Source organism: Homarus americanus, unplaced genomic scaffold, assembly GCF_018991925.1.
Source record: "Homarus americanus isolate GMGI-L3 unplaced genomic scaffold, GMGI_Hamer_2.0 scaffold7626, whole genome shotgun sequence".
Taxonomy (NCBI): domain Eukaryota; kingdom Metazoa; phylum Arthropoda; class Malacostraca; order Decapoda; family Nephropidae; genus Homarus; species Homarus americanus.
In genome coordinates, this window is record NW_024718273.1 from 19645711 (window position 1) to 19671990 (window position 26280).

The window sequence follows — 26280 nt, forward strand, 5'->3', positions numbered from 1 at the left end:
CTTATTCTGGGTAATTTATACATAGTACATTTTTAAAGCTGCTATAGTACTTAATTTTTAAAGTCCACACACACACACACACAAACATTGTACATATGTAGTGAAGTATACAAACAATTTATATAGTGTAAGAGTATAACCAATGTGCATAGACAGTGCAGGTACACAAACAATGTAAATAGACAAATGCAGGTATACAAACAATGTATTATAACGAAAAAAATTTCAGCTCTGGATACCAGGTTATTATAAACAGTACAAGCAAACAAACAAAGGTAAACAAAGTTGATTCTTTTACTTTTACTCTCTTCACCAATTGATCCGCTCGTTACCTGCTTGGGCGATCGGTCACGTCTCTCACACACTGTTGGCAAGTACTGGGCATGCACCGGCTCCTGAATGTACCTGAACCTGCTCCAGTGTTGGTCAAGTCTGGTCTTGAAAGAGCTCACACTCGGTGCCGTCACAACACTCTCTGGTAGATTGTTCCAAGAGTCCAGTAAGGACAGCACAAGAAAGCTGTCATAAACAATTAAATCAACAGTAATGAAGACCAGGTGAAATGAAAATACATAAAACAATATTAATGTTGAAAAAAAGTAGTTTGGAAAATTTAATCTTAGAAAAGTAGCTTAGATTAGTTAGAAATAGAATGTACTGTATAAGTAGACATTAACAGTGTACAACTTAGAAGCACTGTGTTGATGTTATAGAAGGCTTCCTCCCCTCTCCTTCAGGACCCCACAGATTTAAAAGAATATTGTACTGTACATTAATCCTGAACTATATTGTCTCGATTATTCAAGTAGACTAAGGGCCTCAGGACTGATTAACTTTTCAGACAAGAGATATGCTAGGGACTGACAGTTGATTGAAAATGTTCAAAGGAGGGCTGCCAGACTGGTGCCTGCACTTCGGCTATCCTGAGAGATTGGAGCACCTGAACTTGCCTAGCTTTTATTACAGATAGGCAAGTACTGGGCATGCACTGGCTCCTGAATATATCAGAACCTGCTGCAGTGTTGGTCAAGTCTGGCTTTGCATGAGCTCACACTGGGTGCCGCCACAACTCTCGCTGGCAGATTGTTCCAAGAGTTCACAATTCTCACTCCGAAAAAGTTTTCCCTCACAGTTTTCTGGACTTGTGGCTTCTTCAGCCTTGAGCTGTGACCCCTTGTGGGGCGGATGTCAGCCAGCCCCAGGTACACTATATACATTCGACCGAGTAGTGCCCCCTGAGATGTTTATACACTTCGATTGGGTCGCCCATCTTTAGTATAAGCTAGGTAGTTGCAGACTTAATTTTTTCCTCTTCACCACTGATCGGCTCGTTAGCCGCTTGGGCGATCGGTCACGTCTCTGTCACGCACTGTTGGCATGTACTGGCTCTCTGTTACGTTCTAATATCTCTGGGTCAACTATTAAAACACTCCTACCTCCGCTAAGACCTCACCTCGTGGTGACCCCTCTCTTACTACCTACAGCCACCAGCAAGCAACACCTCCTCCTCCTGCCTGGCGGCCCTCGCTCCTGCCGGCGACCATGGCGACCCACAAGCTGGTCCTCCTCCAGCACCCTCACCAACCAGCTTTCTCTACTCAACACTTGTAACCACGCTGCCTTCTCAGCACCAAGCTGCATTTTACATCCAATACAATATATATACAGTGAGCACATTGTGAGTTTCCTTTCTCCATCCCATCCTGAGTGTGAACCAATATCCCGTACCCCACAAATGGTGACCCCCGGAGATTCGCACTCACACAGGATGGAGGAGAAACCGATCACTCTCCCAGTCTTCAAGCAACATGGAAGACTGGCTTATCCACACAGAGGCAGCTCTCATCGGCTCTACAACTACTATCTCTACACCGCAGGTTAAACACCCTAGAGCAGCACTGCTTCTCTAAGACAGCCACTCCTCTTCCTGCCCCAAGCATCACGTCCTACCGACCCCAACACATCCGTCCTGCCTCAGACGGTGCCCCCGGCCCAGCAGTACCCCCTGCCACTGTCCTGGACCCTCCTCCGCTCCTGCCTGGCAGCCCCTGCTCCCAACACGGCCTATGCGCCTGAGGCGGCCCCACACACCTTTTTTTTCCCCTCAGGTCCACCCTGCTGCTGTCATGCACCCTGCTGCTGTCATAGACCCTCTTCCTGACGCAGCCCGTGCTCCTGACCCAGACCTACACACCCCAGCAGGTGCATCTGAGGACTCTGTACCTGTCGCGAGGGAAGCACATCATTCATCGCCTCCACAACCCTCCTACTCCCTCTCTTCACCCATAGATCTCGTGTGTCTAGACAGAGTTGTCTCCCCTAGCGGCCGGCTCATCCACGCCCTCGTTGTTATGTCTCATATGTGGCATACAACCCTGCAGGCAACAAGTCTCCTACACTGCCTGGAGGGAAGGGGGAGTATTGTGGTGGATTCCTCCCCTACAAACGTTGTGTCGTTGACTAGCCGACCCTCGCCTCGTGGTCTAGGTCAGTAACCAGCGCCGTCTTACATGACTGAGGTCAACTATTAAGCCACGCCTACCTCCGCTATATAAGACCTCACCTCGTGGTGATCCCTCTCTTACTACCTACAGCCACCAGCAAGCAACACCTCCTCCTCCTGCCTGGCGGCCCTCGCTCCTGCCGGCGACCATGGCGACCCACAAGCTGGTCCTCCTCCAGCACCCTCACCAACCAGCTCTCTCTACTCAACACTTGTAACCATGCTGCCTTCTCAGCACCAAGCTGCACTGTACATCCAATACAATATATATACAGTGAGCACATTGTGAGTTTCCTTTCTCCATCCCATCCTGAGTGTGAACCAATATCCTGTACCCCACACGCCTCCTTACTGTTGGTATATCCCAGGTGCATCCTCTTACACTTGGTGACATTGAATCTTAGTAGCCATTTCTTCAACCATTCTTTAAGCTCACAGAGATACTTCTGTAGTTCTTCACAGTTTGCTTGGTTCTTAATTTCCCTAGATAACTTGGCATCGTCCGTAAACATTTGTATGGAGGAGCATAAAGCTTCTGGCATGTCATTTATGAATCAAACAAACAACAACGGCCCAGTACACTGCCCTGTGGTACCCAGCTTGTCACAGGTATACATGACTTCATACCATTTATCACCACACACTGCTTGCACTCATGCAGACAGTCTCCAACTCACTCTAGGATACTAACCATTCCAGTTTGATCATTGGGTACACTGTAGAAAGCCTTGGCAAAATTTAGGTATATAGTGTCAATATTTTCACTTTTTTCTAGAATTTGAGTCAAAATATCCAGTACCTTAAGTAATGTGTGAAGCAAGATCGTCCTGGCATAAATCGTAGCAGGCTCACTGATCTATTTTTGAAGATGGCGGCTTGAAAAAAAATAGCCGCCATCTTCAAAAACTTAGAAGCAAAATGACTGCAAAAGTATTAATTGTGTCGAAAAATAACATCCAGTCAAAGTTTGTCTGAAGAAGATGAATGAGTAATGAGAGTGCAGATGACGCCATGTTACGAAATACTGTATATCTTTACAAATAATATATTTATTGTATCTATTTCTTTCTTTAATAAATAATCTACATTGTTTTAGGTTTGTTGAGGAGGTGAAATAAAGATCCACTATTGATATACAGTAACTGAAAATCATCTTAGACAAAATTTTCGTCACAGAGAATTAATGAAGAATAATATGCAAGTTTTTACATCATTCATGAATAAATTGGTGACAAATATACAAGATATTAGGAAGTAAATGAATTAAGATACCATAATATTGAAGATGGATCCAGGTGCCACTGAATATTTTAAAGTTAGACGTTCTTATATTAGTTATAAAGCCTTGTGAGAATATATTACCTTATATAACTAATAAACCTATATAAAATACACAATTTAGAAGACATTTAAACTATAAAAATGAATTAAAATAGTAGAAAATAGAGAATGAATCCAGATAGGAGTGAATATTAGGAAGATGGTGATCGTCACTTGTCTCTCTTGAGGCATTATGGGATTACGTCACCTCCAGCACCAGTGACGTCATAAACATTGGGAAAGCATTCTAGGATTTGCTCTTCAGTGCGGAGATTCTCGAGGCATTAAATGTATGACGTGAAGTTTTACGCCACTAGTCAATAGTATTTGTATAAGAACATTGTAGTTAATATTATAATGTCTACTCCGGCGAGACGACGACTCATGAGAGACTTCAAAAGGTAAGATAAGATGAGGGAGAAGTGTGATGGGTGTTAGCCAGTCATCAGCTGACCTTGTTACCATTGCCAGAAGTGTGGAATTTATTCTATTAAAACGATGTTGTGATGTCTGTGAGGGGCTAGACATGTGTTTTATGGTGTTTTATGGTGTGGTGAGGGTGTGGTGTGAGGTAGGAGGTTATAGTGTGGTTCTCAGCTGCTTGGTGTGAGGATGACTTCACTGTTGACTACAGCTACAAGTTCTTTGTTGTGCTTCTATAAATACAAGTTTTAATGGCGTAGTTGTTGGCTCAATGTATCACTACTCCTCTCCTCCTTTATTGTTAGAACCTTTACCCGTCATTATTATGTTAGATTAATTAAATAAGACGATTAATTATCTCAGTTACTCGATCTTATATGATGATTTTTTTTCAGATTTCGTCATGTTTAGAAACTTGGTGTTATGAGTAGTTAGTTAATGATGTTATAAGGGTAATGATGTAGGTGTGAGTGATGAGGTGTTAAGAAATGGTATGGGGAATATAAGTCGTAATAATGTGTGTAATGTTAGGTAAGGTTGAGGAAATGGTGTGAAGGTTATCTATGGGACTGATGATTTATTCCTGGTTAGGTTGGGATTATGACTGACAACTTCACTTCAGTACAGAGATTATAAATGAAGCCTGAAGCATAGGGCGGAGGAAGTATTAATTAATAACCTTTTATAATGTCTGTGTGAAGTATGTTGTTGAATCCTTTGTGAATTTGTATGATGATTTGACTTATTATAAATCTATATATCGTTCTGCTCTTTACTGTTGTGTCAGAGGCTACATAAACTGACATACAGTAATGATTGTTAGGTTAGGACATTGTTTGCAGCATTACAGTATTTTTGGCTCACCTGAAGGTTTGGTACCCCAGCTCACTTCACCTGATGATTAACCACAAAGTGTAGTACAGCAGTAGTGATCTGCCAGCCTCAGATACTGTTATCACAATGTAATGCTTGTTGAATTCTATCAACAAACTTTCACTAATTCTCCTATAGACATACTGTTGCTGATTAGAGACCAGGTATAAACCTAAGCTAAGAGCGTTCTTGGAAATAAGCATCTGACAGTTTTGTTAACTGTCCTTGGTTAAGTTGCCTTACCATTTACTTGCACTGTCCCACAGTCTACCAGCACTGTATACCTACATTGTCTATATTAATGCTGAACTGTTTAAGTGCACAGTTTATAAACATGGTTATCCAATTGTAAATCTGTATGACAACATTACTCAATAAATATTACCGAGGGATCATTAGGTAAGTGTTATGGTGTTGAATCATTTGGTGAGGTAACTTTGTGTGCCGGAGCTTTACGTTGTATTTTTTTCTACAAGTTTTGTAGATTAATTTTTTGTTCTAATTCAAATTCTGTCTGTAAACATTGTTAAATTTTGTTTACTAAAACTTTTGCTGTGAAATTCATAAGGTTTATATTATGGCTGACTGCACATTATCTGCAATCACTACCGTCTTGGCCAAAACTAAAACTCCTTATTGATCCATATACAGTATAATACAGTGTGTTTAGAGGCTTTGCTTTTGTGGTACACACTGGTACAGTATATTTCTGTATTATTGTTTTATGATTTACAGTACAGTACTGTACTTATCTTTAGAACACTTGCCAAATGGTAAAGATAATGTCTTTCAATATTTCAAGTTGTGACAAAGACAAAGGGTGTCAGAATGTATTGGTCCCAACCTTGTGTTTCTTGTAATGGTGTTTGATGCCCTAAACCAGAGATGACATACTCTACAGTAGTTGAGTGATTGTTTGTTTTAGTCTGCTATACGGCACAAAACTCTTGAAGCAGTGAAGGATATACAGCCGTTTTTCATTACTGTACCGTACTCTCGGGTAGATAACCTGATATTTTAAAAGATAAATATGTAGAATCAAAAGTTTTAGAAGGCCGTTTTTAATGATAAAATGTGGAATAGAATAACAGTCTTTTTAAGATTTGTATATGGAAGAAATGCTTTATGTGCAATGCTTTGAAATTGATTATGATAACTGTCCTAGAAAGTTTTTAAATATTTATGAAAATTTGCAGTCATTATTCCTTAGATATTGTGTATTAGATGAAACATCCTGTGATAAAATAACAAGATATGTAGTGGCAGTGCTGCACTTGACCTTTACAAGATATAGATGGAAGTGACTCCAAGACCAGCTGGGGGAGACTTTTTATTTGAGTGGTTGTGAAGCCGGTTATATTCCTAACAGGTTACATAGTCTGGTGCCCTGGCTAAGTGTATAATAGTGTGCTGTACTGTACAGTTGATGTTGTTGACTCACTACTGTAATTCTAAACTTCACAGATACCCCCTCTCCCCTCCCTCCATTTTTAGTGCATAATTTGAAGTCCAGATTACTTTAGTTTCCTTTAAATTTATAGCTGTTTTATGAAAGATTGCAGTATTGTACTGGATATCTTGGGTATTTGCTTTGACAATATTTTAGGACTAATAAAAATGGATTTCATTATTTTTATTTCACAGTTATGTGACCCAGAATCACACGTGGAACATTACCAGTTTAATATGTTAGTCGAGCATAAATGATGTAAACGTGAGGGACAGTACCTGTACCTGGCTACACAAGCTCCTATTTTAGTGCAGCTGTAATTTGTCACTGCTCAACCGAGTCAGTAGTTCTCTGCAGTGCATGTACATACTGTACAATCTAGCACCTCTTAGTGAATGACATATACAGTACAGTACTGCATACTGTATATTTTATGCTTTTTAACTTCTCAAGCTTCAAAAGAGACCAAGTTGTTCTCCACAACACCAGAAGAGGGCAGAAGTACTCTGCCGGTGTTACTATAGTGCGTGGTCTACAAAGATGTCTAGTGTGGCCTAGCCTTTGTAAAGGCCTGGAACTTGGCGACGGCGGGCGTTGTCTTGCTACAGAGGAGAACTGGCCAGGTGCACAGAGGGTGTGGAGGAACTTGCGATGACGTGACAGCCGCAGTAGTGGTTGGGGTAGGTGTCCAGAGATAGACAGTCGATTTGTGAAGGTCTGGGGAAACAGCCCACGAGTCCAGAGCCTCAGATGAGAACACGACCAGAATTTGGGCGAGCAGCGGGGAGGTGCAGCTGTGGTGCTAACTGGGTAGTGTCTGCCTGTGTCACGAGGCAGCAGCGACCTTCTCACCTCCGTTTACTCCCCCCCCTCCCCCCCCAAGTGGGGGACGCGAAGAAACAAACGGGCGGGGGCAACCATCCTGCTCGTTACCGCCCTTTCAGCCTTACCTATCATAACCTAACCTCAGTATCTTGTAGACCACCACTCTGCCTCTATTAGAACACCATGGTACTGTTTTTAATTTCTAGGAAGGGACTCTGTTAATGGAGTTTTCACCCAAGGAAACTTACACCCATTTACCCTGTCTATATGTGCAGCTGACTATTTTCCTGTGTGTATAAGTGTATTTAACATGTATTAATAATACAAGTACCAAACTGTGTTCCTCATTTAATGATGGTGGTACGTTCCTGGAAATCTAACGTTAAGTGAAATATTTGCTGTACATTACACTGTACTAGAGATAACAGTGAAGCACGGGGGGGTGAACAACAGGTTCAATCTGCAGGATGGTAAACATTGAGTAAAGTATTCCATAATAATAATAAAGTTCATTATAAATGGTTTTGAAGTTAAACGATTGATTTATTAACACCAAACTTCAATACATTACATATAATCAAAATGGTTCACAGTTAAATGATTTAGTGAGGAAAAGGTGAGCCTATTAAAACAAATCAAATTGCCCACAGTAGAGTATGTAAAAAATGAACAAAAATTACTGTGATAAACAATAATATTGGTTCAGCACATTTTATGTACAAAAAATAGATCCTTCCACACTTAAACCATCCTCTGGCTGTGTGTGTGTATCCCGTGACATCACATCGTGGGAGTGAGTGTGGCTGAGTTGGGAACACTGTTACAGCCCACTGCCTCCACACAAACATTCACTTTCCTCACACCCATTCTCTTTATTTTATTGTTTTAGATTACTGTATAGCAACTTTATTTCTCAGCCATATTAGAGTACAGGTATTGTAATGATTTTTCCCACATCTTTTATAGTTTCATTACATATAACAATGGCAGCATGCAAGCCCACAGGCCACCTCATCCCCAGTTTTTCCCCTTTCCAGTGTGTGTCAAGCTGTCACTAAATCCATTTTTGATCTAATGTTAAGCGAGAAAAGGGGTCAATTTTTTATCGCTAAACCGAATTAACATTAAGTGAGGGATACCTGTAACTGAAATGGGTCACATGAAGTATAGTTCCCAGCTTATTTTACTTTAAGGCTAACCTCCCTAACCTGTCCACAGGTAACATGAGGGTGTTGGATCATCAGGTTAAATAAGCTGTGAGAGATAATCTAATAAAACAGCAGTGTACAGTAATACAAACATAATAGTGTACCACATTAACCCTTAAATGGAAGCCATCAGCAGTGGAATTAGTTGCAGATTATGAGTTAAGGGCAGATGGTCATAACGATCATTGGGGTGACTACTCGTACTTTCTTTAGTGAATCATTGTTTGCTAGTTTATGATACTGTATAAGTGCTGGTAGCTGTTGCCTTCTTGTGCAGTATTACCTAGTGTTAAGTCTGCAAGTTGTCAGTGGTTTAGTGTGTGTGTGTGTGTGTGTGTGTGTGTAATAATAAAAATAATAATACAAATAAATGGTTTATTAATAGAGATGCAGCCGGTGGCTGAAAATATACAAACTTACATGTGATTTAAACATAATAATATATGCTCAACACATTTACAGGGCTGTACAGTACATAAATCAGGAGCTGTTTATTATTTTAACAATAGATGGGATGATGCTGTTCTTATATCTATCGGTGCAGGCTCTTATGGGCTGAATTTTGTTGTAGTGGCGGACTGTGCGAGGTGGGCGGGGGACTGCAGGTGGCAGTAGGTGGTGATGACGAGGATGGTACAGTAGTCCACTGCCAAACCCTGCTAGTGTGTGGTGGTGGCGGCCACTGAGGGATGGCATCTCCAGGGTGGAGAGAACCTTGTTGTAGCCGGAGTCGTCTGCACCAAGCATGATTCTGCAGGCCCTCTTGTGTACCTTCTCTAGCTGACGTTGTTGGGTAGAGTTGAGAGAAGACGACCAGGCTGGTGACGCATATGTTAATTTGGGGAGAATAAATGCGTTGTAGATAGTCCTCAGCTCTGGCGTGGGTGCCCCAAGTGACCTGAGTCGTCGTAGCATGTAAAGTAGGTACGAGGCTGCCTTGATTGTGTTGTTTACATGTGTGTGTGTGTGTGTGTGTAAGATAATAATTAACGGTTTATTGAAAAAGTTCTGCAGCTCGAAGGCTGAAAATATACATTGGACATAAATGACTTATTACATACATTAGAGAATGGTAAAGGAACATACAGTGAACATACAGATTAATGTTTACAGTGGAGGTCACGTAGATTTTGTTTTCTGGGGTGTTGAATAGCAGACACGTAGTGTAGTAATTCCCTCACAGATGGTGTTAAGAGTGACCTGACGTGGTGTAGTAGTTCCCTCACAGGTGGTGTTATGAGGGACCTGACGTGGTGTAGTAACTCCCTCACAGATGTTATAGGGGGCATCACGTGGTGTAGTAATTCCCTCACAGATGGTGTTATGAGGGGCATCTCGTGGTGTAGTAGTTCCCTCAGAGGTGGTGTTATGGGGGGCTTGATGTGGTGTAGTAATTCCCTCACAGATGGTGTTCTGAGGAACCTCACATGATGTTGTAGCAACTCATTCACTATGTGGTGTCGTAGCAACATGGGGACACCACATGGTCTGGTGTCACAGGACCTCACTCACTCAAGTGAGCGAGGTGTGGTCCCTGGCCTCCCTATCGTGGACGGATTAGCACAGCTGGTGTTGTCGAGTCTCGGGCAGTTATCACTGGGTACCTGTGACGTCTTTGTGTGAAGTTTAGCTTGGGTACGATTCAGCTGTTACTGTTAAGTTGTTTTTCACTGACTTAAGCACTGTTCACCACTATTCAACACTGGTTCCATTCCTTTCCTAAATGAAATAGTAACTTGTGGCGAGAACTTGTTGATATTCCGGTGGGGAGGAGGGTTCAGGAGAGGGAGTTGGTATGGGCCAACATAACAGTTGACCTGGCTGCTGCCAGAGCAGCGCCAGGTACATCTTGACCCTTCGGTGATCAAGGATGAAGTGTGTGTGTGTGTAACAACCAAATGGGGTAGAGTTCAGAATGTTGGAAGTTGCTGAACCAAGATTATAATGTAGACATGAAGCTTGGACTTGGGTACAAGAAGAAAGTACAGATTCAATAGACGAGACAGAAATGACATGACTAAGAGCAATAGTTTCAGTAAATAGGATGTAGAGAGTAAGAGATGAAGGAAGTGCCTGGCAAAGAGTTGTTCAGGGTCTTGCTCAGGTGATACAGATCTCATGGGAAATGAAAGAATGATAAAAGGTTTGTGTGGCTAAGTCAGAAGTAAGGTTGTTAGGGAAAAGGGGTGCCAAGATGTGGTGGTGGAATGTGTGCTAGGAGTGAGGGGGTAAATATTGAGATTGATAAAAGCAACAGTGTGTCTGCCCTTAACCGGAAAACGTGATAATAATGACTTGAGTAATATTGGAGGAAGGATGTGGCTAACAGTAGTTAATGATGCTGGTTGTGGAAGGAGAGCACAGTACCATAATAGAATGCAGATTTTACAGCAGTGAGAATGGGCAAATGAAACGAAATTATGAGTGTGTTTTTGGTTAGCCATCAGGAAGAGGTTCTATAGACATGTCTGTATGTAATGGTATGTCACAGTTTAGGGAGATATGGCACCACATTTGAGTTACCTGAGTAGAGTAGCTACTTGGATGATTGGTCACGTCTCTGTTACACATGTTAGTAGATATTTTCATGGTTGAGAGGAACTGTTGATGCTAGCTGAGTAGTGACTCATTATAGCTGATGAAAAACAGTTTAGTAGTCACTTAAGAGCTGGTGGGATGTATATATGTAGGGTGTTTGTACAGAGTAAATGGCCTTACACAGTTGAAGTGAAGCCAGCGTGCTATTGTATGCGGAGGCTCAGTGACCAGCAGCAAGGAATACAAATGATGGCAGCAAGGATGAAACAGATGTAAATTTATTCAAATCTTGTTTCAAATATGGAAAGGAAAAGATGTGATCCTGGCAACATTAGTTATGAAGTAAAGTGAACCTTGGTTAAACCGAACTTAGTGAGGGAGCATCCTAGACACGTCCAATTTCTACCATAAACATTGTAATAGCTATATACAGGAATGGTGGCAGGTCTGTGGTAAAGGGTAAAATATGGATTAAATGTACGGTATCTCTGAGATTTGAATGTACTGTATCCCAACAGGCTTAAGAAAGGCTCATCTGGTGTAAATTCCATAGCAGTTTGATTCTACATTTCTCTTTCCATCCAAAAAGATTAGGATTGTACGTGGATATTGAAAACACAGCTGTAGGGGAACGTGTTATCATTGCCTAAATAAATACCTTGTTTATACAGTATGGTATTTTTTGTTCTTTGTGTACATAATTACAATACAGTACAATATACACCATTCATGCTCCACAACTAATATATCATGGATAATTAAACACCTAACTACTACCTAGGGAGGGTGAAGGTTATTGATAGGGTGTGTAGCTATTAGGTCAAAGCAGTTGGTCTGCCTAATGTATATAGTAAATGGACCATGCTTTATGACGACTGATTCAAACACTGTACTGTACAGGGTTTGTGAAGCAGAGAACCAGGGAGGAAGCTGGTCGTGATAATCTTGTTGAGTGCCTTAAGCAACACCTCAGTAAATGTATATACTGTACTGTGCAATTTCTGTGCCACTTTTGTATGAAAAGATTAGTACGGTATTTAATCTGATATACCTGTGTCTTCTATGACCACTGCTTTGTCTAAAACTGTGGAGAATGTATATGGTGGTAAATTATACTAATGAAATAAGTAATTCATTTCAATATACACTGTACTGTACACTGTATTGGTGGAGTGACAAGGTAGACAGTTATGGTGGTGTGGTGTGGTGGTGGCTACACAACTTTCCTTTAATGATCAACCTCCTGGCCATGTTGTCATCCAGGTGCTCCCTCATATAACTCACCACCACGAGTACAGTACAGTGTTTGTTGGTGTCTGCAGTGACTCGACTTTCTCATCGCCTGAAGATTAGCCCCTAGGATATTTCACCAGATTAGACCCCCCATTTCACATGAAGACTGGCTCCCTCCTTAGCTTATTTCATTTGAAGATAAACCCCACCTAACCATCCTCAGATTAGTGTATTATTTTAAACTACCCCAATTTTTCCATATAGCTGCCAGTCCTTGCACTATATACCTGCTGAGGAAGTGAGCAAAGGACTCTTCACCAGGCTGGACAATATGGTTCTGTTAGTACATACTGTATTTGTTTTATTTTATTTATTTTTTTACCTAATTAAAGGCTTCAATTAATTCATTTTGGTTTGTCCGCAGGTTGCAGCAAGACCCGCCTGCAGGAGTTAGTGCCGCTCCAACAGAGAACAATATCATGATCTGGAATGCAGTCATTTTTGGGTAAGCAGTTCCTCTTCTTCAGTGTTGTGTCATTGTTGAAATTAGTATACAGTAATGTATTGTAGAAAACTCTGGCCTTTTTCCCACTAATATAATAAAATGTATCTGGATGTAAGAGTGAATTTACACACAGACCCTCACTCCCCTCCACAACAGAGCCCCAGGTATTCATGTGGTGTGTCCCTTGTTTCTTCATGTAGCTTGGTATCATACACCTGCTGTAGTGTGTGTGTGTGTTCCCTCTATCTTTGTATATAATATCTCGGCATCCATTCTGTTGTTTACTTTCCTTTGACATACATTTTGCAAAACATTAAACTATCTCTTCCCTCCCCAACTCTCTACCTTAATTATATTAGTGTTTACATGGAAATTCATACCTTACTCACCACACCATCAAACCTATATCAGTCTCCCATATTTCTGCTTAACTTGACTCTAGCCCAGCTTGTTAGGAGTCTTCAACACTTGCAACAGTTTCCTTGTCTGTAGATTATTCCAGTATATGGGGAGCTCTAGGCAAGAAGTAGACAGTTGGGGAGCTCGCTAATTCTTGTTGATGATAGGATACAGCAATGAAATGTTATTAAATATTGCTGCTTCTCTGGTCATAACTGGACTTCACAAATCGCAGAAGAAAAGTGTTCCCTCTGTTAGGTGGCTGGTGCCCTTTTGGCTAGAAGAGGCACTGCGTCATGAGCTCTTGTTGACATTCACATTTTGCACCAGTCAGGAAATTGTTGGGGAGGAGGAGGAGGGGGTCTCCTGGGCACACTCCTCTGTGTGTCAGCAGAACCTCTCAGACAATGTCATTCAGCTGGATTTTTATTTGTCTCTTTTGTACAGGCTTATGAGGCAGATGATTGATGGATTACAGATTTTATATAGTATTGCCCAAAATTAGTTAATCCATTGACTGCACGCTGACTGTGCCTGGTCTGTTTTGTTTTTTTGCCTGCTGCGGCTTCCCCATATATAGTCTGCTTTTGTATTAGTCTGCACGTGGTAATAAGTGGGAAGTATGTGTAGTGGCACTCTTCCCCCACCCTGGCAGTGTTATCATACAATGGTTCAATAATTTTTATTCATTCCATCATCAGTGGTTAGACTGGGTACATGGAGAAGGCTTGTTATTATAGTCATCTTGTATACCTCACAAGACATGAGGATGACAGTGAGGGTTACAAAAGGGCTGCAATGATTGGGCTAAAGTAAGGTTATTCAAATAAGAATATGTTAATTATTCATATTGCAAGTTTTGTCTGTTTTGATTCAATGGAATATTGCTGTTGTATCCATGTAACATGGTAAACTGCTAAGGAGGGATTAGTGAGCTCTCTCAACCACAAATTATTCCCTTATCTTCATTCATGAAATGTGACTTCAGGATTAAGTTGCCCTGTTTGCGTACTCAGCCGCGTGTATCCATACGGTTGTAATGTGGAGATTAAAAAAGTTCTTGACTAAATGCATTTGGTTTTGGATGAGAATAACATTGTCCTTCCATGAATTCAGTTAAACATTTGTGATCTTATTTTACATTATCTGAACACTTGCCTCCTTGTATCTTACTGCTCGTGTATGATTGATCAGTTCCATTGTAAATGTTTCCATGCCTGATCTGAATGGAGAATTGAGTACACTTGCAAATGGTGATAGAACTACTGTGTGTTTTCAAGGGAGTGGTTTAACCCACCAGGTGTTGCATGCTAAGAATCAGGAGATCTTCAAGTACTACTGTAGGATGTGGTCTGCAACTTATTTATGGACTGCAGAAATATCAAAGGTTTTAAAGTGGCTTAGTATTTTTAGGTTAGTCAGTCAGATCACGTAGACTGCATGTCAAGTCAGGTCACGTCCTTGTAGACCGCATGCTATAGTAGCACCAATCAACAACAGCAGCATTGATGCCCTTCATCTTAGGAGGAAATGTCTTTTATGCATGAAAAGAAAATCATTAGATTCAGAATCTTGTGTTCTGTGTTACATCTTGTTGTTAATGTTCATACAGTATGTGATTTTATAAGTTATGTATAGTAATTGTTGATTAAGTTTTGTGTATCACTTCTACAGGCCACATGACACTCCCTTTGAGGATGGTACGTTCAAACTTACGTTGGAATTCACAGAAGAGTATCCTAATAAGCCCCCTACAGTTAAATTTGTGAGCAAGATGTTCCACCCTAACGTTTATGCAGATGGTGGGATATGTTTGGATATTCTTCAAAACAGATGGTCCCCAACATACGATGTAGCTGCCATTCTTACCTCCATACAGGTTAGTTGATTATTTTTGTACATACAGGACAGTATGCTTAGGTAGTATGATTCTTCTCCAGCTGCTTATTGTGTCTACTGTCATGTGTTGCATAAACTACAATAATTTCAGGGATTTGGGTTTGCATAGAGACGATAAAGTTTACCTCAATAAGGACACAACATTGTGAATTAGTGAAGGGAGTTGGAAAATGAAAAAAAAAACTAAGACACTGTTTGGAGAATTGTACCTTTTTACTTTTCCTGTAGCAAGGTATTCATTGATAGTAGTTAGCTTTAGGGACAGAGGCCGTCATCTGTGGAAGTTTCATGCTCCTTGCATTCAATTGTTACACATTAGGGGGGAGTAGGGAATCCTTTGCCACCGGTGTAAGGTTAAGTCTAGTTACAATCAAATGATTGTGTAATACACACTATTGATTGTATTACATCTACTTTTGCATGTTGCTGGTGATTATATTGCAGTACAGTAGCAAAATGCTGAGCAAATGTATTTTAACGGACAGTATACAGTTATTCATGATTATATTGCCTACTGTGCCATTCTTAATTATTTAATAGAAATGTATATTTCAGGAAATTTTGGATATTTTTTGATGAATTGTTCCAAAATTTTAAATGTTTGTTGACAGTCGTTGTTGGACGAGCCCAACCCAAATTCTCCGGCAAATAGTCTGGCGGCACAGCTCTATCAGGAGAATCGTCGTGAATATGAAAAACGTGTAGCTGCTATTGTAGAGCAGAGTTGGCTCAATTTTCAGGTAAGTGCTACCATAGATTAGCCATATTATACTTTGAAAGATATATAATAACACTTGCTGAGTTTCTTCTTCAGTGATGTATGTAAATGGGGAAAATTGAGCTACAGTAGTGTTATTCTTTGTACAGTACAATACCACTTTAATATTGATGTTTTATTTTTGATGAAACTTCATAAAATATTCAAGTTCATGTACAGGTATTGTATGTATTCTGCATCAGTGGAATATTAAGGAACCAATTACTGTACTGAACAGTGAAATTTACTATTCTGATGTAACAGGTTAGGGAATGAATATGTACTTTTATAGGATGAAGATGAAGGAGAAGACATGAAGAAGGATACCTAGGGATTGGAGGTGATGTCTGGAGGGCTGGCCCACTAGCCCTTGCCTTTGGGCTAGGGACCGTCACACTGTCACACACCCTGCTTTACACCACACCTGCCCATTCCTCACCCTCTCACCCACCCACCCACCATAACTCTATACTCTGAGGAACTTTTGTTTTCTCCAAATAAAATATTTGATATTGGTGCACCAAAATAAGTAGAGGAATCTTAGGGTTTGATCATAGCCCAAGTATCTTGAAAGGTGAATTTATATCATTACTAATTATCAAAGTCAGATATACTGTATTAGCTTTACTAAAATCAGCTCTTTTTGTACACAAAGGTACATGTGATGTCATTTGTTGTGCAGATGATGAAGCTGTCAGGTGTAGTGTGTTGTAGGGTAGGTGGCAGACAATCAGAGGAGAGTCTGAAAGATCTATCTTGTGTGGCCAAGTAGCTTGTTGGCTGCCCACGTTCAGGCTTGTCTTTAATACTTGGCTATTTACAGTGCTGCAGCCAATATAGTTTAATACATTTTATTTCGTTTTCTGCCTCTGCAAGTTCTGTGAGCCTTATCATTATTATCATGTAAGCTGCATAAAGTGTTCATTATTTCTGGTAAGATATTTTTGAAGTGATAGATGTGAGTGTTGTGTACTTTCTCTCCTCACTGGACAGTACATGTGTGGATATGTATCATTATATTCAATTCATATGGCTGTATGCAAGGCTTTTGCTTCTGTGCAGATCCCAACTGCAAACTCCAGACTCTTAACCTAAGACTGAATTCATAGATGATTCTGGGATTCAGCAGGAATGCATGTAAGTATTATACTTTACATTAACTGTTTGGCCAAATCTTTGCTTACACTGACAAATAAAAAATTTGGCCTTATATGCTAGTATGGATCACTAGTGTGCTTGATATAAGAAAATTTTGAAGGGGGAATAGTCCTTAGTTATATATACATTTTATCCCATTTTTCATTACACCAAAATTTAGTTTGGAGACCATGAGGGGTGTATGCTGAAGATGCAGCCCAAATACGTACATTTTGTGAGCAAATGAAAAGTGACTTTCAGGTTTTATCTGTACCAAGTGATAACACCTTTGTTGTATGAAGCTTACATATTTGCATAATTTGGTGCTTTTTTTCCTTTCTTGCAAGTCAGTGGTATTGCTTTTCATAATTTTGGATACTGAAGGCAGTGTTTAATAGGGCACTATTTGTATGTAGTGGCATATGTCATTTCTTGTATTTTTTTCTTTATCAAGAATTTTTTGCGATGTTCTGAAAGATTAAAGGGCTCTCAGTAATGGTTTGTGCATCATTGGCTCTGCCTTGACATGCATGCATATGAATTTAGCTACATGATTGGAGATTACTTTGATGTTCATCTCAGTATATTGAAGAATTGGTCTTTTAATCGGTTTGTAATTGTTCCTCCTTCTCCAGTACAGTACTATCATAAATATCCCACTGGAATATAAAAAAAAAGTTAAGAGACCCCACAAACAAAAGTAGTCATATAAAACCCAAGTTGGGTGTGTGATATATAGAGACTTGAGTCTTTACCAGTGACAGTACCACCAGGGTTAATAAGCTCGGTTCATAACAGTACCAGAGTTAAGAGAAATTTCTCCATCAATTTTTAATTATCCGATAAATACAACATTTCATATTAATTGTATGAAGTGAACTTAGGCATAATTGTATGCTTTAACAGGCTTTATTATTGGTTATATGATTATTAATCAGATTTATCATCCTTGTGGAAGTTTTCAATGCAACTAATAGTTAATACTTGTAAGGTGTTGATGTTTTCTGGGATTAAAATATGTAAGTGAATCATTTGGTCTCTTGAGTTGTTTGTAATGGAACAATTAGTTTGCAAGCTCATGCAGTTTATTTCTAGGACAAAAGTTTAGGTAAAAAAAAAGAAAAAAAAAGATGACATTATGAACCTTAGGTGGCTGTAGTGTAGTAACTGTCCCGCAAGATACTCTGATACCAAATGCTCTTGTTCATTGTTTACAAATGGAGAGTTTTATTCTTTACTCTTTCAAAATATACCACATGTACATGAAATAACTATTGGTCTAGTTAAAGTACACTTGTGTATAAATTCTGTAGAATGAGTGACTTGTCTGATAAAATTCATCCCTGGTTTGGTGTCTCCCTAAGAAAATGTAGAAAACAGATCTTTCAGTTATAGGACAGATGATTTCCTAAGTGAAATAAAAAATTGTGCTTTGTGTATATACTGTAATGTTATCAATAAATTTCATCCATAATTTGGTTCTTAGTGTCCATTTTTCAGCATTCAAGACCCTACACCACCTGACCCAGAATCTCTATACCTGACATTAACCTTGCTGTTCCTTCATTCCATCTAGTTTCTTGTACATGACAGGCATCCACTGCATAGTACCAAGATTTAGACTTCCAACTTTGAACCCAACTACCCCAGGTTGCACCACATTTCTTTCTTGCAGTTTCTCTTAATAGGCAATCACATAGTGTGTAATAGGTTTACTTAGAATTCTAGGTTGTATGAGATGGGTATTGGCCAGAACACGTCTCCCCAATACAGTACTCTCCACAACCAGCTTCAGGGGCACTCTTCCATGTGTACTGTGACACTTAAGCCGGCTGTGGTATTCTACACTACCCGAATTCGGACTTCTGTACTATCAAGTGGAAGTGAGAGCCTGTACAGTGCTCACCCGATACCCTCTGGATAGGCAGCGTACCACCCCCAGAAAATGCATATTAGAGGCTGGTTTTACCAGTGGATGCCCTTCTTAGTGCCAACTTGCTTTTACGGTGGGATCTGAGCATTACATATAGGACTTCCCAAGGCCCTCATAGCTGATAAGGTACCCTCTTACATGTAAGTACCCAAATTTAAATTTTTTGGCCCTAGAACTCTGATCAGTATGTTGAGTAGACGGTTATTACCATGTGTACTTTCTTCAGTACATTCAGAATTACAGAAAATCGTCATAAAAAACGTAGTGGGCGAGTTATTAGGGTTTTAAATTAAACGTATTTTCCCAGTCATTTGGACAAGTAGTTACCCAAATTCCAACTTTTTGAATACAGTTCCTTAATCAACATGGAGAGAGCTACCTATAATGAGGTTTTGAACAAAAGTTAGTTTTCTGGTCCAACTACAAATTACTATGGGTTCCGAGGTTTGATTTTGGTGTTTGTGTTATACTGGAAGTACTCCTGAGCATCCTGATTCTGAATCTATGGTCCACGTTTCAATTGCAGGGTAATTAGTGGTTCTAATGATGCTTGCAAGATATTAAAATAATTACATTATTCCAATGCTAATTACTCACCAACTATGGGTTTTTGCGGGGCGATTTTGGCGTTATTTTGGAATTCCTATACTTTATTAGTTAAGCCCATTAAATTCCAATTCTGAGAGAAAAATATATTTTGGAGGTTTCGGCCAAAAATTAGATTTCTCTGAAAGTCACAGCATAGGTACTCACGAGCATGCTGATTCCGAATCTATGGTCTACAATTCGATTCGTGGGTAATTAGTGGCTGTAATGAAGCTTAGAAGATTTTAATTACATTATTTCAATGCGAATTACTCCCCAATCAAGGGTTTCCGAGGTGCAAGTTTGGTGTTTGTGTTATACTGGAAGTACTTAATTAGTTACTCCTTAAATTTGAAGAGAAAAATATATTTTGGTTGAAAAATTACTTGGGCTTAATATTTTTGGCTGTTTTGGCCAAAAATTAATTTCTCCGAAAATCGCAGTATAGGTACTCCCGAGCATGCTGATTCCAATCTATGGTCTACGATTCGATTGGTGGGTAATTAGTGGCTATAATGAAGCTTAGATGATTTTAATTACAGTATTTCAATACAAATTACTCCCCAACTATGTAAGTACCCTAATTTAAATCTTTTGGCCCTAGAACCTTGATCAGTATGTGGAGTACGTACATGTTTATTACCATGTGTACTTTCTTCAGTATTCAGAATTACAGAAAATCAAAATAAAAAATTTAGTGGGCGAGTAATAAGGGTTTTAAATTAAATGTATTTTCCCAGTCATTTGGACAAGTACCGTATATACTCGTGTATAGTGAGAGTTTTTAAGACCAAATTTTTAGGCAAAAAATTGGGGGTCGTCCTATACATGCGTAATAGTTTTGTTAGGTTGAACCCGTGCATGATGGGAAGGGCGAGGAGCAACTTTTAGCTTCAGACATGAAAAATATTTACCATTTACTGCTTGTAAACAAGGAAACGTAAAATATGTACCAATTAGTAATGAAAAGTTGTGCAGTTCCTTCAGTAATTGAAGCTCACCAACTTACAATAGGCTAAATTACCTTACAACGTGTTTTCAGTAGTCTATGTTGAAGTTCTTAGCACAGGCTAACTTATCATATCATATATACGGTATCACAGTTCTCATTGATCTACAAAAAATACCTGAAATAAAAACCTTTTCGATATTTCACACTTAATATAATACCCGGTAATCTACTTCAACCTCCTATTGTTTACGACGACGCATGACGCACCACCAGCTGTATCAGCTAGACGGTACACGTGTTTTTCGAATCGTTTTCAGTTAACTGTTACATCACACGTATATTTTACCTAAACTGCGCCTGAATGAATATATTCTCGGAAATAAATAGTGGTTTTGCTGAAACGTGATGTATTTTAATGTAAAATAGGATAAAATACATGACGAAAACAAAAGATTTTACCTAACCTTCCGATGTTCAAGAGAAGTTACTCGTTTTTTAATAGTTTTTGGTTAAAATGTTGTTATATTACAATGGTATTCTATTCATACTGTGCTTAATATAATGCATTCACGGAAATGTAATATTTTTGCTGAAATGACGTACGTATTACAGTGGAAAGTGGGATAAAATCGTGACGAAAGCAATGACTTTCGCTTTCTTTCGTTCAAAAGATGTTACCGTAATCGCTTTTCGAATGGTTTTCAGTTAAAAAACTGTTGTATTACGATAATATTCTATCCTAATTAACTTGAATAAATACGATACCATATTTCTGAATATTTTCATTAAAATCCATCAAAATCATTTTCCTTGTCATCGTCTGCAGCACCAAACAGCTTCTCCCAGTCCTCTCCTTGAACAGGGCTAGAGGGTACACGTGTTTTTCGAATCGTTTTCAGTTAAAAAACTATTACATCACACGTATATTTTACCTAAACCTTGCCTGAATGAATATATTCTCGGAAATAAATAGTAGTTTTGCTGAAACGTGATGTATTTCAATGTAAAATAGGATAAAATACATGACGAAAACAAAAGACTTTACCTAAGCTTCTGTTCTTGAGATGTTACTCGTTTTTTTAAGTTTTCGGTTAAAATTCTGTTATATTACAATGATAGTCTATTCATACTGTGCTTTATATAATACATTCACGGAAATGTAATATTTTTGCTGAAATTACGTGTGTATTACAATGGAAAGTGGGATAAAATCGTGACGAAAGCAATGACTTTCGTTTTCTTTCGTTCAAAAGATATTACCGTAATACGCTTTTTGAATGGTTTAGTTAAAAAACTGTTGTATTACAATAATATTCCCTCCTAATTGACTTGAATGGAAATATACAATATTTTTGTTGAAACTACCAGCGTTTCAGTGTAGTGTCGTAATAATAAATGGTAAACAAATATGCCTTCGGCACTCGTGTTACATGCACGGCGAGCCTCAGTTTATAGGACGTAGAGCGTTTTGTTGTTCCATTACCCTCAAAAACATGGGTCGAACTATAAACGAGGAATATCGTAAATTAACGATTTCAGGGTGGACCTATAAACGAGGCGGGGTTATAGACGAGTATATACTGTAGTTACCCAAATTCCAACTTTGAACACAGTTCCTTAATAAGCATGGAGAGAGCTACCTATAATGAGGTTTTGAACAAAAGTTAGTTTTCTGGTCCAATGGAAATTAACATGTTAAACCAATCAATTTCAATTTTACTTTTCAAACTGAACAATAAGGTTAACACCCCTTGCCATTCTTTTTCTCACATGTTGAATTACAATACTATATATGTACTGTATAATACTTCCCCAAATTTTAGACCACAAATCTTGACCACTGTGTTGAGGACTCCTGGTACCTATTATGAGATGGTGAGCAAAATACTGTACATTCTGAGATTATAGCCAGAACAGCCACGTTCCCAACCCCTCCTCAAACATATACACATTATTCTTAAGGAAGAATATTTATTCAAATGAATGTGTAGATAACCTGCTTCAATAAAATATGTACATACGATCTACACTTAATTCTCCAAAGAAACATTTGTTAAGTAAAAAAAGCACCAAAGCTGATGAACACTTTACTAAAAGCATATTTCTGCTGTAATGTGAACACAATAAGTAATTTCTGTACAAGGTAAACTTGAGTATTGATAATAATGAAAACTAACATTACATTTGCTATACAACTGTACATTTGGCTAGCATGCCATAGTGCCATTCAGAACCAGTGTCAATATGCCAGTAATATTAAACTATTTACCGTAATGCTTGCGTACCATGATACAGCTCAGTACCTCGACCTCAAGATATAAACCCCTTACATTTGTAGCTCATCCAGCACATAATGGACAATTACAACACTGTCCTCTCCTATATAACATTGAATTGAAGGTTCTGTATTTCTTTGAGCAAAGATCAACATAAGCAGACAAACACTGAACACACCTTGTTATCTTGAGATTTATTTACTGGAACTTGTACCATCCTTCCAAGAAAAGTTTGTGGCTATCCAACAAAGTCCCTATTGCACCTACAATAATTAATACTATAATTGTTCCTTGCTATACTGATATTGTTATAAGCAAAACATTATTGTTAATTATTGCAGGTGCACAGTGACTTTTCAATCACCTAGTAATAACTGGCCTTATCACTGCTTGTTCTATCTGACTGGAAATTTACACAATTTACAAGATCATCAAATAACAAAACTACCTGATACTTGGGCACTGCAGTGAAATAAGGCATATAAGTGTAATCATTTACATATATTAGTAGTTTCAAGATGCAGTCATCTTTCAAGTTTGGAAAATGCAATGATAAAAAATGTCTGCCCTCTTAAAACACCAAGATCAACTGTAATAAGTTAAAGTACATCACAGAAAACTGCTGACATCTATCTCCTGCTCAAATACTTCAACATCCACATGGCAACACCCATGTTTAAACTGTGTTGGTTTAAATGCACTGTATACATTTGTTAAATTCCAAAACTCACGACACTGAAATTTTAAGCACTATTTTTAATACAAGCAAATCTTTATGTAATGTACACCCAGAAACACGAGCATGCAGAAACACAAGACACACATCACGGCTGACTTATACCCACACAAATCAAGTCATAAGTTTCACAGACTCCAAGAAAAAAAAATGCTCACTTCCTTTTCTGTACTAAAGCAACACACCATCCTAATCATTTATTATGCAACAGAGAAATGGTTTGAGAGGAGTTCATACAAGCCTGCATGAGGGGGGCACCATAAACAATAGTTCTGTAGTTAAGCAAAAAGCACACAAGTGTTTCAATAATAGAGGCGCTTGTGTTAATACCATAGGAGGAAAACTACATAAAATGTTCTTTCTATTGAAAATGATAATGGAGGAATGAGTAAACATTTGAAGATTTGTCTTAATAATTTCTTTGAAGAGGGTAAAAGTTGATTTTGTTATGCTAGAACAAAAACAACTTACTGAACACACAAAGGCAAGCAGACATCCCCCTATCCTTCAATGACCATGTATAAAATTTAACATTTTTAATTTCGTAGATGAAGCCATTATATAAGTTTGAACTGATCTCGCCCTACTGTTCACAAGATCCTCATTGGCCTAACTGTTTGGGAAAGAAAACAAAAATAGCCCAAAACTTCAAGTGTTCATCCAAAAGGGTATTGTTCAGGGGAATGTTACTAACTTGACCATCTCACCAAATGGAAGACGAACTCAGTCACCAAGGATTGGAAAACTTAGAAATACCTTGTGGTGAAACAAAAGCAACAATTAGATTAATTATAAGCTTTGATATTTATAAAAATCACCTTATACAGTGTACTGTACTAACTTGGTTTTTAATTTCACAAATTATTGTGCATTATTTATGAGACACAGTATCAATCTTTATATCTAAAAGTGATTTAAGATGTCACACCAAGATTTAAGTGCAGTTCAGATGAAATAATCACCATTTTCCTTGTATGAAGAGGACGGGGAATGGGACGGAAAACATGCATAAAGTGGGGAACCAAAAGAGTGAATACAGAAAAAAATGAAAGGCTCAAATAATGATTAAAAATGGGGATTTACAGTAACAACTACAGCAAGGTACCGAGAGCATTAAGTCGAAGTTAATAAAAAGTATTGCAAATTTCCCAAGTGGTGCTGATATGAGTATCCAAATGTGAAGAAAGCATTACAATGAAATTTTACAGTCATGCCAGAAGACTCAAATTAAACATTATAAGAGAACATATCTTTTACAGCAGTAAGAATTAATAAATGGCTGTAGTGTGTTTGTGGCAAACCTGCTGCACTATGCAGGAAAATGTGGCCGGCAAGTTATTTATTTATGAGATACCCTATAATTTTATACTGAAAGGCAAATCTAAGAAATCCTTCCTATGTAAACTGCAATAGTTAATTTAATACTGATAACTTAGTTTCTTATTGGTCTTGGGCAAAAAATTACATCTAAGTCAACTTGCTCTTACCGATAAAGCTACAGTTTGTTTAATTACTTGCACACACTTATATACATGTAAGTGTTCCCTCTCTACTTCACAGCACACACCCCTATCTGTGGCATAGATGTTTTTACTAAATGCTTGAAATCGCCTATACAGCATCCAGCCCATAATATGGAGTTTCTTGGTACAAGCTTCATTTACATTATTTGATCCATAATGACAAAAAGTCATAATTACTCGGACATACAATTAACATTTAAAACAAATACTTTTTACATTACAATTTATAGCTGATAATCAAATTCACCATCATCCATTATAACATGAAATTTTATCTGGAGATTGTTTATATAATGAAAGTTAAATAGATAACCAAACACAAGACACCAATAATTGACATCAGTGTGGAAGTATTGCTGTTGCAGAACCACATTACTAAACATTACACTTCATTAACCACACTAAGGTAATGGACATCCCCTTCATGTCAGCCAAAGATTAAAGTGCAGTAAGTGATACGTCTTTATAAAAATACTTATAGTAAATGCAAACAGTACAGAATAGACTACATCGCGCACCATGGGGCCACCAAGTACTGATCATGTCACATATATTGGGCAAGAGCTTATATTCTTATTCCATAATTTTCATACACACAATATTGGTGAACTCATACTGGACATGGTCTAATTACTTAGTGATTTCTACGTATATGTGGAATATAACATTTTTATATAAGAGAATCAGTTTAGCTAAAAAAAAAAATTAAATTTGGCATTTAAATTTTAAATTTCCAACAGTGACAGATGCCAACATCTCTAGCTACGAACATGAAATAAATGCTGTTTAACATGACACCAGTGACCATGCAGTGTTTTGTTGCCATTCAAAGTTTTATCAATATCTGACAACAAAAGTGGTTGGAACTGATAAGTCAAATCTGGATAAAAACTGTACTGAGCAAATAAGCAGTTAATGTAAGGCAGAAATTTAAATTGCAAAAAAACATGAAGAACTTGCTACACTTGATGACTAAATTATTTTTACTTCTAATGTGACCGTGTTGGCCATAGTATTAAGCCCTGATGTCCAGCTCAGGCACAGATACAATGGTAATAGTTATTTATTTGATCCCTCATTACATCAATTATGTCATTAGTTTGATCATGGTCATAAGAGCATTAGCAAACCAAAAACAAATTGATCTATAAAGAAGTTCCAATGAAACACTTTCCCTTAGCTAGTTAGTTAATACTTCCAAGTCA

General features: G+C 38.4%; 1 protein-coding gene across 2 annotated transcripts; it reads left to right on the top strand.

Moving 5' to 3' along the window:
- The first annotated feature begins 4034 nt into the window (after positions 1-4034).
- Positions 4035-18544, top strand: LOC121859551 (ubiquitin-conjugating enzyme E2 A). 2 transcript variants are annotated; one of them, XM_042356447.1, is made up of 5 exons: positions 4035-4224; positions 12798-12878; positions 14952-15156; positions 15788-15916; positions 16226-18544. In XM_042356447.1, the coding sequence occupies exons 1-5, from the start codon at positions 4181-4183 to the stop codon at positions 16262-16264; spliced, it is 498 nt and encodes a 165-aa protein (XP_042212381.1). In that variant the 5' UTR covers positions 4035-4180; the 3' UTR covers positions 16265-18544. The 2 variants fall into 2 exon arrangements, with proteins under 2 accessions (XP_042212381.1, XP_042212382.1); XM_042356448.1 differs by lacking the exon at positions 4035-4224 and adding an exon at positions 12690-12712.
- Positions 18545-26280: the final 7736 nt, after the last annotated feature.

What these genes read in the sequence shown, in the direction of transcription:
- LOC121859551 (XM_042356447.1), top strand. Translation starts at nt 4,181, where the DNA reads ATGTCTACTCCGGCGAGACGACGACTCATGAGAGACTTCAAAAG. An exon ending in TGGAATGCAGTCATTTTTGG is followed by an intron (nt 12,879 to 14,951) that starts GTAAGCAGTTCC and finishes TCACTTCTACAG; the next exon opens with GCCACATGACACTCCCTTTG. An exon ending in CCATTCTTACCTCCATACAG is followed by an intron (nt 15,157 to 15,787) that starts GTTAGTTGATTA and finishes GTTTGTTGACAG; the next exon opens with TCGTTGTTGGACGAGCCCAA.